The sequence below is a fragment of the Chionomys nivalis genome, chromosome 10, assembly GCF_950005125.1.
Source record: "Chionomys nivalis chromosome 10, mChiNiv1.1, whole genome shotgun sequence".
Classification (NCBI taxonomy): domain Eukaryota; kingdom Metazoa; phylum Chordata; class Mammalia; order Rodentia; family Cricetidae; genus Chionomys; species Chionomys nivalis.
The window spans coordinates 52,152,335-52,167,163 of record NC_080095.1 but is presented as its reverse complement, the minus strand read 5'-3'; the positions used below and the strand labels follow the sequence as shown (position 1 = coordinate 52,167,163).

The 14,829-nt window shown below is 47.2% G+C and overlaps 2 protein-coding genes across 2 annotated transcripts; both read right to left on the bottom strand.

The window, feature by feature from the left end:
* Nucleotides 1–334: 334 nt before the first annotated feature.
* Nucleotides 335–3,258, bottom strand: Gpr135 (G protein-coupled receptor 135). Its single transcript, XM_057783072.1, has one exon. The coding sequence runs from the start codon at nucleotides 3,252–3,254 to the stop codon at nucleotides 1,881–1,883; it is 1,374 nt and encodes a 457-aa protein (XP_057639055.1). The 5' UTR covers nucleotides 3,255–3,258; the 3' UTR covers nucleotides 335–1,880.
* A 4,358-nt stretch (nucleotides 3,259–7,616) lies between these two features.
* L3hypdh (trans-L-3-hydroxyproline dehydratase) lies at nucleotides 7,617–14,579 on the bottom strand. Its single transcript, XM_057783073.1, has 5 exons — nucleotides 13,933–14,579; nucleotides 10,195–10,364; nucleotides 9,047–9,169; nucleotides 8,820–8,957; nucleotides 7,617–7,751 (listed from the first exon to the last, which is right to left on the bottom strand). Exons 1-5 carry the CDS (start codon nucleotides 14,438–14,440, stop codon nucleotides 7,626–7,628), a joined length of 1,065 nt encoding a protein of 354 aa, XP_057639056.1. The 5' UTR covers nucleotides 14,441–14,579; the 3' UTR covers nucleotides 7,617–7,625.
* Between the last annotated feature and the right edge of the window lie 250 nt (nucleotides 14,580–14,829).

Genomic DNA, 14,829 nt, shown 5'->3' with positions numbered 1-14,829 from the left:
ACCCCAAATCTTCTCTCTCTCTCTCTCTCTCTCTCTCTCTCTCTCTCTCTCTCTCTCTTACACACACACACACACACACACACACACACACACACACACACACACTTCATCAGGCAAAAACAGCAGGTACCCATTAAGTGTTCTTCTGGTTGCATTAACCCTATAACCTTTGACAACAGGCTTTATGCCACACTGACGTAGCAATAACATACCCAGATAATTTACAAAGTTCTGACTGTGGTGATACCTGGAGAATAAGAAAAATTGAAAGTCTTTGTTCATCAAGACAGAGATCATGTATTTCTATCTTTGATTACAAAGTAATGTTGTGCATTTGTCTGACATACAGGCTTACATACTAACAAACATCTTAAACGCTTTACAAGAAAAATAATGCTGGCTAGTTCACAATAAAATCTTCACATAGTGTGCATTTTCATACTTTTAAAAATGATTATTCAGCTAAAGCTGTGGAATACTGAATTAAAGAGAAGCAGGAGGAGGGAAGAAAAAAATCAAAGTGACATTCAGTGTGAAAAATTTTGCATCTACAAAGCATAGATTGTGCTTATGAATTATTGCAAAAAATTGTTTTTGCAAGTTTCTGAAAGTATTTTCAGTTTGCTTGAGGTATCTCTCCAACCTGTGCCTACAGATTTATGTCTCATCTTGCAATTATACCAATTATTGCAATACCATACCAATTATCTTCCTAATGATGGCTATAATAGTTGCTACTAAAAAGTATCCAAACTTCTAAATAGAAAGTATGTCCTTGTAGGACATTGTATGATTATTCCAAGGATGTGGCCATACTTTCCATATTACTTTTAGAATTCCTCTTTGGAAGCACATTTGGCAATTAAAGGGTGAGTAGGTCAGCCAGTGTGTAGAAGACAAATGTATAATACATATATGTGCATATCCATATTGAGCAGCACTCATCCGATTTGACTTCAAATTACATTTTGGGCTCTATCAAAAAACAAAATAAACAAAAACACAAACACAGTTATCCCAGTAGACAAAGATTTTTCCAGTATGAAAGTTATTATTATTATTATTAATGAAAGCATTTGGAGTGGCATCCACACAAGCTATCAAACAGGAACAACAGCTTAGAGTAAGGACAGAGCCTGGGTTCCCAAGACAGCTGATTTGGGGGCTAAAATGGGCTTCAAAGGAACATCGGTTTTTATGTGTAATATTGGACTTCTGTTTAAACAACCACATTATGTTCATGTGCCCTTTGGACCACTGAATTATATCTAGTAATAAACGACCTTTGCAAAAATCCGAAAGTGGTTCAAAATAGACTCTAAATTTAGAATTTCGCACAAAAATTCCGGGGGAGGGCACCAATCGGTGTAATGTTGTTTTAGCTCTCAGCTCTAAGCACCCAAAGCAGGTCACGCAGGCAGACTCTAGAATCTGGTTTTGTTGAATGCTGGTGAAGTACAGGGGCCTTCAAACAGATCCGAGGGTCTTTGCTCATTCCCAAAAAATCAGTATTTGAATAAATCCTTTCAGTTCAATGGCATCTGTTTCACAGTGTGATTCCCGTAACATGAGCTTTTCAGTAACTGTAAATTTTATTTTTGTTGCTTTTTTTGCACTTACATCTCACAACACTTGGTTGCGTGGTTTAAGATTGTTTGAAATTTTGCATTTCACATTTTTTGGGGCACTTTTGAAGAAACAGGATTTTTTTTTTTTTTTGCGACTTTTATGTTTGGGAATGAAGTGGTACCCCTCCCATTCCTGTCTTTTTAGTTTTAAATGTTTGGCTTTATAAAATTCACAATTCTCCCCGATCCCTGCATCACTAAATGAGAGGGGTGGAAATCTGTTGTTATTACAAGCTGCCCACCTCAACCTTCTTAGTGGCTACTGTCCCCGGCTTCAGATTTATTCTGTTTGCCGACTGCCATAACTGAATCTGGTGGTCCCTCTCGGAAGAAGAGCACAACTGGGTTTTTGCGAGCCCACATGACCACTTCCCCTCCTGCCCCACTAGCCGGGTTGGAAGAAGGCATCCTGCTACAAGCCCCCAGCCTGCTGGTACAGCCATTTCGAAGGTGATTGAGGCTTCTGGCCTGCAAACTTAGACCTTGGCTGGGCAAAAAAGCATCCATGTTCCTAGTCCTGTAACCCTCCTCACGATTGCGCCCTAGGAGCATGGAAATGTTGGGGTTGCGGATGGCATAGATGACAGGGTTGATAGCCCCATTGGCCCACGTCAGCCAGACAGCCGCCACATTGAGCAACGAGGGGGCCTGAGTGGCCTGACCCTGCCGAGTCGCCGCCAGAAGCACCAGGAAGCAGTAGGGGCCCCAGCAGCAGATGACGAAGATAATCATGATGAGCACGGTGGTGGCAGTGCGCACCTCGCTGAAGAAGCGCAGCACGCGCGCGTAGGTGGTCATTGGCCGCACGCGCACGTCCGACAGGCGCACCGTCTTGCAGATGTGGTAGCGGCAGAAGCACATCAGCAGGAAGGGCAGCAGGTAGCAGGCCACCACCAACCCCACGCTGTAGATGGCGCCCAGCTGTGCGGGGTCTGGGGAGGTCCGGTAAAGGCAGCGGTGGAAGCTCTGAGGAGCAGGGGGCTCCCGGGGCGCCCGAAGCAGCTCCCAGGGCAGCGAGAAGCCGAGCGCCGCCAGCCAGGCTCCGGCCAGCAACTGCAGAGCGCGTCGCCGGCCCAGCTTATCCCGCGGCGGACGCACGATGGCGCAGTAACGGTCCAGAGAGATGAGCGCCACGCTGAACGTGGACACGATGCCAAAGCACGAACTGAAGAAGCGGCTGGCGGCGCAGAAGCTGCGCCAGGGCCCCGAATCTCCGGGAGGCGCGAACAGGTCTAGGAAGGCGGCGGGTAGACAGAGCAGCGCGGTGAGCAGGTCCGACAGGGACAACGACAGGATGAAAGCGTTGGTGACCGTGCGCAGCTGCCGGTGCTTCACGATCACCCCCATCACCGCGCAGTTGCCCAGGCTAGACAGCAGGAAGATGAGCAGGAGCACGAGCGCCTGGGCGGCCACCGCCGCCCCGTGCCACAGCAGCGGCGTAGGTCCCCGAGACCCCGCCGCCTCCGGCCGGCCCGCATCACTCTGGTTTCCCAGCGTTACCGTGGCGACGGCGCTGAACGACAGCGCGGCCGCAGTGGCCGTGGAAGCCGCCCCGCCCGAATGAGCGCTGCCTGGTAAGGCCACGCTCGCGGGCGGGCGGCTGGGGGGCCGCTCCTGCTCCTCCATGGGGCCACGCGCAGGTCTCAGCTCTGCTCATCCCGCAGCAGGGTGAAAGGCTGAGCGGACCCAAGCGGCCGCCGCGAGGAGTGGGTGGGGCTCGGTCGAAACGGGGGCAGTCACCACCCCGCACGGGTAGAACCTTGACGTGCGTTCTAGGCGTTGCCGAGGGAACCGCCTGTTTACGCAGGAACGCAGGGCGGGACGCCAGCCGGGTACCCCAGAAAACCGGCCCACATTATCTCCTTCCCCAGCCCGAGGCGATCCATGCAGGGCCTGCGCGTCTGAGGGCTGGTATGGTCTACCTCCAGCACCCTGCCATGCCAGAGACAGTCAGAAAATCCCGCATACGAATGGCAGATTCTACCGAGGTGGTCTTGCTGTTTCCTGTCGGGCGCAGAGGCCCTACAGGGAAGCCTTTGTGAGGGTACTGATGCTGTGGGCATCTCTGGCGTCCACAGGTAAGAAGGGAAAACAGTCCACATCAGGAGTTCTTGAACTTGTGGGGCGGGAGGGGGTATTTCCTGTATATCTATATTTTTTTTAAATATTTATTTATTTATTTATTTCGTATACAATATTCTGTCTGTGTGTATGTCTGCAGGCCAGAAGAGAGCACCTCATTACAGATGGTTGTGAGCCACCATGTGGTTGCCGGGAATTGAACTCAGGACCTCTGGAAGAGCAGGCAATGCTCTTAACCACTGAGCCATCTCTCCAGCCCCCTGTATATCTATATTTTAAGCCAGCAACAAAAACACTCAGAGGGCGTGTTACTCATGACTAGGTTCCAATCTCAGTTTCAGATAATGGAGTGAAGATCAAGAATTTGTATGGGTGGTGATGATGATGGTCCAAGGGTCACACTTTGAAAACGACTGATGTAACAAACTTATTCCAATAGATTTCTTGCTGACACTCAATATTCTTGAGTCTGGGCTCCTCTCTTAAGCCTGATTCAGAGCAGATACTCTCAGAGGGAAGATGTTATCTACTGTTCACGGTCCTGGACCTCTGGATGGTAACTGGTTAATGCATGGGGAGAGGGCAGAGAGGCGTAGTTTCCCCGCTATTACCATTTGGTCTCTAGAATGTGGTCTGTGTGGTATATTAAGGCATGGCCAGCCACAGCCACTCTGGCAGATACCGAGTGGGGAGAGACAGGACCAGGAAAGGCCTGGCTGCCTAGCAAGGCTGCCTCTAGACCGTGGCTATGCCCTGAGGAGGAAAGGCTTAGATCAATTCTCCAGTCAACTGTGCCCTTTAAAGCAGCTCTTCACAAAATGCGGGTCTGGAGCCAACAACATCAGCACCGCTCAAGAACTTCCAGCAATGCAGAATCTACTGTTCTGATACTTGGGAGGAGATCCCGACTCTAGTGCTTTGACAAGCTCTCCGGGAGATGCTAATGCAACCACAGGCTTGAGAAACTCTTAACTAACTAGGCCACTTGCAGGTCTTGGAGTCTGCATTAGGGCTGAAGGGTTTACTCCAGTGTATGCTACAGGAAACTTAACAGTGCATTTAAAGATTTCTCGCTCTCAGTCTGGGCCAGATCATTCTTTGCTGGTGGGAACTGTTCCACACAGAGCCCTCAGCAGCATTTCTAGTATCTGCCCGTTAGGCGCCAGCAGCACGTCTCTCAGCTGCAGCAACTAAAACTATCTGCAGAAATTGCCGCATTCCCCTTCAGGGTACAAGCAGCTCCAGCTGACAATCATTCAATATGAAAATATAGTACCTATAGATGAACTTATTTAGGAAATTCAATCTGCAACTATTAATGCCTAGTTCTACCACAAAGCAAATGAGGACCCTATCCCAAAAGACTTACAGTCTTAGGCAAACACAAACGTATAACAAGGAAATAAGTATTTTTAAAAATAAGGAATGAAATGCAATGGAGATTAAGTTGCTAGAGTGGCTGATAAAGACTTTGCATACAAAGCTGGGCCACTGCAAAGGGGAGAAGAGAGATGGAGAATGCAAACACGACATTGAGAGGGGAGTGTTGAAGTTGTCGGTGTCTGAATTCTAGGCTACATGCAGTTTGGGTTAGAATGTTGGATGTTAGGTATAACCAGTTTGTCGGAGTCACACTCTCTGGACTGGCTATACCAGAGTGAGCCAATGTGCTTGTCTGGCATCTCCTTACCATACATAAGTGGAATGAAGCAATAGCGTCCTATAGGCAAGACAGAGAGCTCTACCCTGAGGCAGTTAATGGGGAGTGCACTATCTGCAGACAATTCTAAAACAAGCAGAGAAATAACTAAAGGTCATTGGCTCATTGATACTGCCAGAACTGACGAATCCTAACTCTGCCACAGCTAAAGTTCTGCACCCTTGGTAGCCATGGAACACTAACTGCAGTGTGCTCTTTCAGATAGAGGGTGCGTATGTGGTCCATCAAGAAATGTGACTCTAAAACAATGTGTTTGTTCTAGTTAATGAACATGAGATTAAGGGAGAAAATAGTGATTCTATTTTCATTTCATTAAATGGGGCAAATCACCTGCTCTATGGAAATTTAGTCACCTGAGTTGATGGCAGTACCTCTTTCCCTTTCCCTTTGGGGTGACTGATGGTGTTGACACAAACCTGAACTGCTTGGGGGTGATGGGGAAATAACAGATATTCACTTCCTATTTTTTCTTTGGGTTAGGTAATCAAGTTACAGACCTCCAAAAGTAAGTCAATTGAAGGAAGGTCTGCTGAGTGACGGCGCCACTTAGCATGGATTAGTTCAGATCTGGTGTGCTCAGACTGAAGCACTACTACATACCTCACAAAGGGTCTACTGTGTTTTCTGAGGGCATCACAGGTAATGTTTCAATAGATGACAGACAATGATCCATTTTATTTTATTCCTGATTATTAAAAGTCGGGGTCTGAATGAATTGGCTGACCTCAAACTTTATAATCTTCTTGGTTCTAGCCCCCAAGGGCTGGGACTACAGGCATGTGTCCCCACACCTGGCTTTCAAGCAATATTTTTAAGAGGCTCAAAGGTAAGTATTAACTGGCAATAATGCTAGCAATGAGACCCATGTTCTAAGTCTAGCAAGCAGCTGATTGTTGAGAGCTGAGCTGATCCAAGGCTTTCTCAGAGGCCTTCAGGAAAGGACAAAGGGAAGCTGAGTCCGTGTCCTTGTCCAGGGAGTCTTGGTCAAGTCCAGTCTGGGGCTGGAGCCAGGGCCTAGGAGAAGTTGTGTTTCCATTCCTGGGAGCTTGGCTTTTTCCACGGAAGAGACTGGAGTTATCAGTCCCAAGGACTCTGTGTGCGTGGCCTGTGATACCTCTGAGGTATCCTGTGCTCCCCTTGGGCAACACTGCTTGACTTAGCTTCCTGCTGACTTTGTCCCATTGTATAATAAATAGGCTTTTGCTGGCTCGGTGTCCTCCCACCCCGCCACCACAAACAGTATACAAGATGGTGTACTTCTTAAAGAACTTGATAGGCAAAAGACACGGCCTGTGCAAGACCTCCCGAGCCTACCTTTCCTATCTTCTTTATCTCTGATCTGGACTTTCCTTGTTAGTACCCCATCAGTGAAGAAGAACTTACCAGTCAAGCTTCAGCTGATAGGACATGAGATTCATTTCATTGTAAAGGTTCAGAGATTAATTTTCACTTCCTATCTGTATTTCAACAATGTAGCATGAGCTTCTAGAGTCAATACTTAAAACCAATGAATAAACCAAACAAAGGAAAAGCAACCATCCAAACACACAACAAACAAAATACCACCCCCTAACCCAAAAACACCATCCTAGGGATGGCAAAAATCTGGTTACCTGTTGGTCTTTGGGCCACAGTGGGTGTAGATGATGGGGACTCGGCAGCAAAGGCAACACCCCAGCAGCCCCTATAACGATGCCTGTCACAGAAGCTGACTCCAGGTCATCTTTCCAGGATTACTTACACCAAGTGTTAAGAACCTTGTAATAACCCGCTTCCTCAACATGCTGCTTATGGAGGCCTTTCTTTCACTCAAACTGGAACATTAAAATAACAGACTCACAAAGTTTATTGCTGTGTGGTCTATGACTGAAGCTATCATCCAAAGAAACTTTAAAACAAAGAACTGCCATTTCCACAGCGTAGATCAAGAAACTGGGTTTTAATTTGGCCCTGTATACTAACGATTGAAACGTTTCTGAATTTTTTGCACTTTGTATGCCACATCAGTGATATTTAGGCTCAAAAGGTTTGCAAGCAGGAAGAATAATGCCTTGCATTTAGCCTCAGGATACTGTTCTAGAAATTATAAAATTAGCCTATATGGGTAACTGGATGCTGATTTTCATATAATACAGAGGAAACACCATTCACAGGTAATTGCTTTAGAAGGAAAACCTTAAAGCTCATGGGCAAGGTCACTTGAGAAGAAAGCCATCCCTCAAGGGGTCGTCGTCTTCCACTGTCAGGCTTGCTGTCCCCGTGTAATGGGCTTGTCCTGCAACCTCCACTATGACAGCTTTGAAATCCCCGCACTTCCCTTCCTGAAAAAGAAGACAAGAGGAGCAAGCTGGGAAAATCCTGCCTTAGTTTGGTGTCCTGAAGGCTGGGCTCTTGGCTCTTATAGCCAGAGAAACCCACGTGTTGATCCCTCAGGCACAGGGAGGTTTTTAAGGGGGTGACAAGGTCAGATTGTGTTTTAGTTAACTGGAAAGAGACGGCACATGGGAGAGGGACTATGAACCCAGAAGCTGCTAAGTGGGACCTTCAGTATTCAGAAACAAATCCTGAAAAACAGCTGTGTTAGGGTAGATTTGCTTCCTGCATTAAAGGACTCTCCATGAGTATGTTCATCCACTGATGTAGATTCATCATTCTATAACAGGTTTCATTTGCTACCGAGCAGATTCACTGTTAGCACATTTGCATTTGATTTCATTACAAATATTCTATTTTCACAACTTGCATCTTTTATATGCTACTCTTTGAATTACAATACTTCCATAGAACAAGTCAAAAACCAAAAAGGCTCAACTCTAATGCAGTACTTCTTAAATCTCTGGTCTCAAGAGCCTTAATATTTGAGGACCTCCATAAGTTCTTCTTTATGCATGGAATGCCTCTCAGTACTTACTGGAAATTAAAGGTATTTGTTCACTGCTTCATTTGAAGACAAACTGATTACAAAGCAATGAATGCACAGAAATGAATATGCACTTTTTGTAAATAACTGTTGCCAAAAAGTTTTAAACGAGAAAAGTGGCGTGATTTTTCAGTCTTGCAAGGCCCACTCCTGTCTGTCTCAATAGAAACAGCTGGGTTCTCACCTGCTTCTGCATTCAGTCATTCACATGTTTGGGCGTTCGCTCAGAGTGTAGCCTGTCTGCTTCTGAGAGAGTGAGGGCAAAGCTAACCATGTCTTAGTATATCATGATGAACATAGTTTTGACTCATAGAAAGCACAGTGGGTCAAACCCGAGGTGCCAACACTACACTTTGAGAATTGATGGTTGGATAGAAGTTTTTACAGGCTGGCTTTCAAGTCCGGGAACTCATCCAGCACCCAGCTCCACCCCTTCTGTCTCCCAACAAGAAGCCAGAGTTACACTGACCCTCACAGCACGCCCCGTGAACACGGATCCAGTTGCGCTGCTTTGGAAGGTTCTGGTCTGGTCCAGCTGCAGAAGGCCCTTATGATACTGCAGAGCAATTCGGGCTGTCACTCCCGAGCCCGTGGGGCTTCTGTCGACCTGTTTCAGAACCGTAACGACAGGAATTGAGTGTTCTCTACCTAGTGGTTCTAGGGTTCAAGTCTAGCAGTTGCAGCCCTGGTACCCACCTGTTCATCTGCAAACACGCAGATGTTGGTGGTGGGCTCCTCGCTGTATGCATCTTTTCCATCTGTTAAAATAGTTCCATACAGAAAACCTAGGTCTTCGCTCTCAGGATGCTTGATTTTAAACTGCAATAAAATGACCATATGTAAAATGTTTTGATTCAAATTTTGTATTTAGAAATAATGTCAATGATAGACTTAATTTTCTCAATATGTATCACTTTAGAGAATCACCTAAATAAATGCTTGATATTACGTTACTCTCCAGACACAGTTTTATTTGCAGTTACAATTCTCATGTTGAGTTCCTGCTGAGGAAACTCTTCTGTATCTAACCTCAACTAAATGGGCAGTACCTATTTTATATGCATGCCCAGCACACACCCTCTGTGGAGAGCTTAATTCATGATGGGTTGGTCCACAGGCTAGCTATGCCTGAGTTAAAACCATGCCATGAAAGGGGAGAATATGGGAAAATCTAACAGAGTAAATCTTTTTTAAAGGAGAGTTAAAAGAATTCAGAGGCTACTTGTAAGTAAGAAACAATTGGAGTTAGAGGGAAAAACAGAACAGAACACAATTAGTTCCAGGGGATCTGATGCCCTTTTCTGGCTTCTTGAGTACCTGGGTTCATTGTAAAACTAGCTAGTGTTCTTAACCCCTCAGCCATCTCTCCAACCCAGTGCTACATATTTTCGTTTTTCTACCTTTTATATTTTTTTCAAACTAAAGCCTTGTTAAGTGGGCCCATAACATGATCAATACAAGCATATTAGATACCATCATGCTACTTATTCTGACCACTAATTAGATTGTCATGTAACTTTCAAATATTGTAATGTTCTTTCATCTATGAGTCCTGACTCTAGGTCGATTGGCAGAATTATGCCAGAAATGAAAGAATCCTCTTGAGTTGCTTACCACCTAAACTGACGTGATTTTAGAGTAGGAAACTGAGACCCCCAGGGGTCAGGTTATGAGTGCTTCCAGTGTCAAAGCTAGGATCCACAAAGGTCACACGAGAGCCGTTAGCCAGTACACTCGTCTTAGTCTGACCACAGACGCAGGTGCATACTTTCCTTATGGATGTCATCATTTGTATTTAAAAGCACTGAGGGAACCTTTGTCATCAAGGTAGCATGGGGACTCACCTGAGCTTTCACTGCTTCTGTCACCGTGCTTGCTGCCTCCACAAGGTCCCTCGTCTTTGCAGAACACACGTCAAGTCCTAATTTTTCTGCACTAACAAATGCATAAAATGCCCCACCATATGCGATGTCCAGCACCACCTTTCCATGCCCAGGAACGTCCACTGTGAGATCTGAAAGAGGCGTTCACAGGTAAGTTTGTTAGGGAAAAAAAAGAATCACAGGAGAAATGCTCACAATAGAAAGAAATGAAACCGAAATCCATTTTCAAAATAAGTGTTGGGCAAATGAGGGCTACGTGCATTTTCTTGTTTAAATTGGTTGTTTGCTTCAATTAGAATATATCTGATGCGGTGTTGCTCTTTGATTATATGTGCATGTCGTTAACTACTCTGAGGTTTTATTGTAGGGCCTACAATAGAGGTTGTCATAGAGGATGCCTAGGAGACAGGAAAACTCTGGGACAGCCACCTGTGAACACCACGAAGGAGTACACACTAGTAGAGAAGGCTTCAAATGGGATTTGAACGTTATTCACAAACTGGCCATCTTTAGTTATACTGCCAAAAGGGAAATTTTAGAGAAGATTTCTTTTTTCAGTTGGGTATGGTAGCACGTCCCGTAACAGCAGCACTGGGCTTGCAGGTAGGCATCACCATGCCTGGCTGCCTGCCACTTTTCTTCTTAAATAACTAAATTGCTGGCATTGGAAATTGAGAGACCATGAGCACGTTCCACGTGCCAGACACATTGCCTCCACTACTTCAGCGCTGAGAGACAGGTTCTGCGATTTAAGACGCTCCCATAATTCTGAGAAGCCCACTAAACAAGTGGCAGAGCTTGGAGTCAAATGAGAAGGCCCTGACTCTCACATCCCAGCCCGTCCCCTGAAATATGTAACCTGTATTTAGAACTCCACCCCGAATCTAGCGTCTTTCCTTTGTCTATGCAAGCTCATCACTAGGATCTTACATCGGTTTCCCTCGGGTTACACCTAGGGCATACCTACCAGAAGAGTATCTACCACGTGGGTACCCAAGAGTCAGGCTGAATAAAGCATCCCTTTCTTCCCTAGTTCACTTAGACAAGAAAGACAAAATCTCAAATGCAGCACATGCTGTGAATGAGGTTGGATATACGAGCTTTCCAGAAAATCGAAATGGATCTCTGAATTGCAAAGATGTTGAGGATGAAAGGATGAACCTGCCAGGCTTGGGTCTGGCTCCTGATTCTGCTCCTCGTCACAGCTTCGCCATTCTTGCACAGAAAGAGGAACTTGTACGTCCCCCTACAAGAGCTGCTTTGAAAATCTGTGCAGTAATACATAGAGAATACCCAGCACGGGTTAGTGGGTTTGATGAATGCTAAGGTGGAAGTCAAAGTTTAATTTCCAATAAGAATGGCATTCTCAAGAGGCTCCGATTGCCAATCAGCACATTCTCCAAATTTCATTTACTTAGCTATCGTTCAACTCCTATTCATTTACAGCCTACTGTGGTAGACCCCTGGGATAAAGTGAACAAAACAAACATAATTTATCACATGGGTCTGCAGTGAACTCTGTAACCCTCCCCCGTGGGTATGGTTGCACCTTCGTTTCAGAGATGGTGATGTTCCTGAACACGGTTGCTGAGATGGGAAGGGGCAGGTCAAGGCTCCTCAACACCATCCTCCTGCCTTTTATGTGCTGCCGGGGATGCAAGGTTTCCTGTTATTAAGGCATCAGCGTGAGCACTCAAGCCCACTGACTTCTGTGGCTGTCACACAGGGATGCTGGTGGGAACTCTGGTATCTAAAGGTTTGGCTAGCCCTCCCCTTACCAACCGGGGACAAATATGAACGCTGCTGCCGCCAGCTGCTGGGTCTCACAGAGTGGACTCTCTAACCTGCTGCTTGAATTGCTTAGGGAGAAATTAGGTAGCCAGCTAGTTCAATGGCTGTTTTTCTTTTTTCCTTTTTTTTTTTTTTTAAAAAAAAAACTAAAATCATAAATGGTCTCCTTCAAGCGCCAGCCTGGTTGTGATACTCATTCTCCCGAAGGGCATCAAATTCCACAGAGCCATTCATCCCCACGGGTGTTTGCCTACTGAGGTTACCCTAAGCCTGTTCTGCTACAGTGTCATTCACACCCAGGCTGATCCGGAGTCTATCCCGGGAGGATCAAGAGCAGCTTTCCTAAGAATGCTTTGCATTGCTCGAAGACTGGGGAGGAAAGCAGTGTTATGTAACCTCATTCCTGGATTGACCAAATTAGCTCCCAGCTCACTTCCAGTCAGATATTAGACATCTGCACTGAAAACCTCAATCCTGCAAGTGTGTCCGACTTTCCACTGTGGCAAAGTTCATGCTAGAGAGCCACGCACCCCAGAGACAATAAAAAACAGGTAAGCCGTTAAAAACAACTCCATGTTTTAAGTAACTTTCCTTTTTCTGTTGGACCACATTCATAGCTATCCTGGGGCACATGGGCCCCACAAGTGGCAGGCTGGAGGTTCTCTCCAGCAGAGGTTCTCAACTTTCCAGCTGTTGCGACCCTTTAAGACAATTCCTCACGTTGTCGTGACCCTCAACCATAAAATTATCTCTGTTGCTACTCTGTAACTGTAATGTTGCTACCCTTATGAATCATGAAGCAAATATCTGTGTATTCTGAGGCTCTTAAGAGGCCCCTGTGAAAGGGCCAGGCAACCCCAAGGGAGCTGTGACCCACAGGTTGATAACCACTTGGGCTAGAAGGAAAACTGGGATAAAAGATAAAACACCAGCTGCCAGGTGATTCTGAAGAGGGTTGTTCCTCTGCAGATGACCTGCTTGCAGAGATTCTCGGGAACCCGGAAATCCTGTTCATGTTTTTGTATGTCCAGGAAATGACAAGCCCACTATCTTGAAGTCTCTGTTTCTTGATGAGTATTTTTTTCAGATATGTTAAAAAAAATTCTACCAGCATTCAGGAGGCAGAGGCAGGCTGATCTCTGTGCGATGGAGGCCAGCCCCAATATAGAAGTTGTTAATAGAAGTTGCTCGGGTGTTGTTCAAGCCAGGGCTACAGAATGAGATCCTATCTCAAAACAAAACCATCCACCTGTTAAAAAAACAAAATTCTAAGAATGTTTTATGTGCTCCTTTTTAACCCTAAGAATCTGTGGAAATGAATGAAGGTACAGACTCAGCCAGGGATCTGAGGGGTTGTGAACTTGTGGATTTAGGCAAGAGCAGCAAATATCTACCCCTACAAATTTAGTTCTTCCCCAAAGCCAAAGGGTCTCATCCTGTCACTCATGCTGGCCTAGAATGACATTCTCCCTGCAGAGGGAAGGCACTTCACGCCGGGGAAAGACAGGTCATGTTAAGTAACTTGTTAGGAGAAATGTGTTTACCGAGCATATTCTAAGCTAGACTGAAACTCACTGACCTCTGCTCTTAACTTCATTCTACTGTAAAATCTCTACGAATGCCTGCCTGCCAAGTGTGGAGTCGGGATACTGTGTAAAGGAAGCACAGACTTCTTCACTACTCCACTCCAAGCTCCCCCAGGCTTTGCCTGGATGGTTAGGCAAGATAACTGAATTTTATCCATCAAGACACGGAGGCGTGTTTGCAGTAACTTGGAATTACCTTTTTATGAATTGCTAAGGCAAGCAGGGTGGGGTTAGTTGCGCAGGTTTATTCAGCAAAGAGCAGTGGTTAGATTCCTCCGGAGTGTGTCCCAGAACACCGGGTTCAGAGGGTCTCACCCTTTACCTGCGGCAAGGACGAAGGCCGGGACGCTGTGGAAGCGCACGGGACCGCGACTGCGGCCACCTTCACATGCCACGAAGGCGGTCACGAGCCCGCATGGGCAGTGGATGTTGACCTGGGCCTCCTGGGCGCTGTCTGCGGGAGCAGGCACCAGTCCGAAGTCAATCGCGAAGCGGCCCAGTGCCAGCACCGCGTGGCCGCACATGGAGCTGTAGCCTTCGTTATGCAGGAACAAGACGCCCAGGTGCGCGTCGGGCAGCTCGCTCGGCACCAGGACAGCCCCGTACATGTCCCGGTGGCCGCGGGGCTCGAACACCAGCCGCCGTCGCACGTAGTCGAGGTGGTGACGCATGTAGCGACGCTTGGCTAGCAACGTGGGCCCGGCCACCTCCGGACACCCGGCGTGCACGATGCGCAAGGGCTCGCCGCCCGTGTGCATATCCACTACCGACAGTGGGGGTGTCCTCGGGTCGTGAGGAGGCAGCCGGGCCACTGACAGCGCCGCCTCCATTGTCTGTGTCCGGAGTTGCGGTTCGGCACAGCGGTGCTCTTTCCAAGCTGGGGATAAACGTCAAACGCCACGGGAGAACGGGCAAGGCCGGTGGCAACCACAGGGCCAGGCGTCGGGGCGGAGACCACCGGGCGACAAGCCTGGAAGCTTAGACTGGGCGCGCCCACCGGGTTCAGAGAGGGACACACGGCGGGGGCGGGGCCTCGGAGACTAGACACGCGGCGGGGGCGGGTCCTAGAAACTAGTTCGCACATGGGGGCGGGGACCCAGAGGCTTGGCCACACCCAGGGGCGGGGACTCGAGACTTTAATCACACGGCGGGGGCGGGGCTACTAAGCCTTATCTAGGAAACGGGGGCGGGACCTCTGGGTCCAGTCTAGGAATCGCTC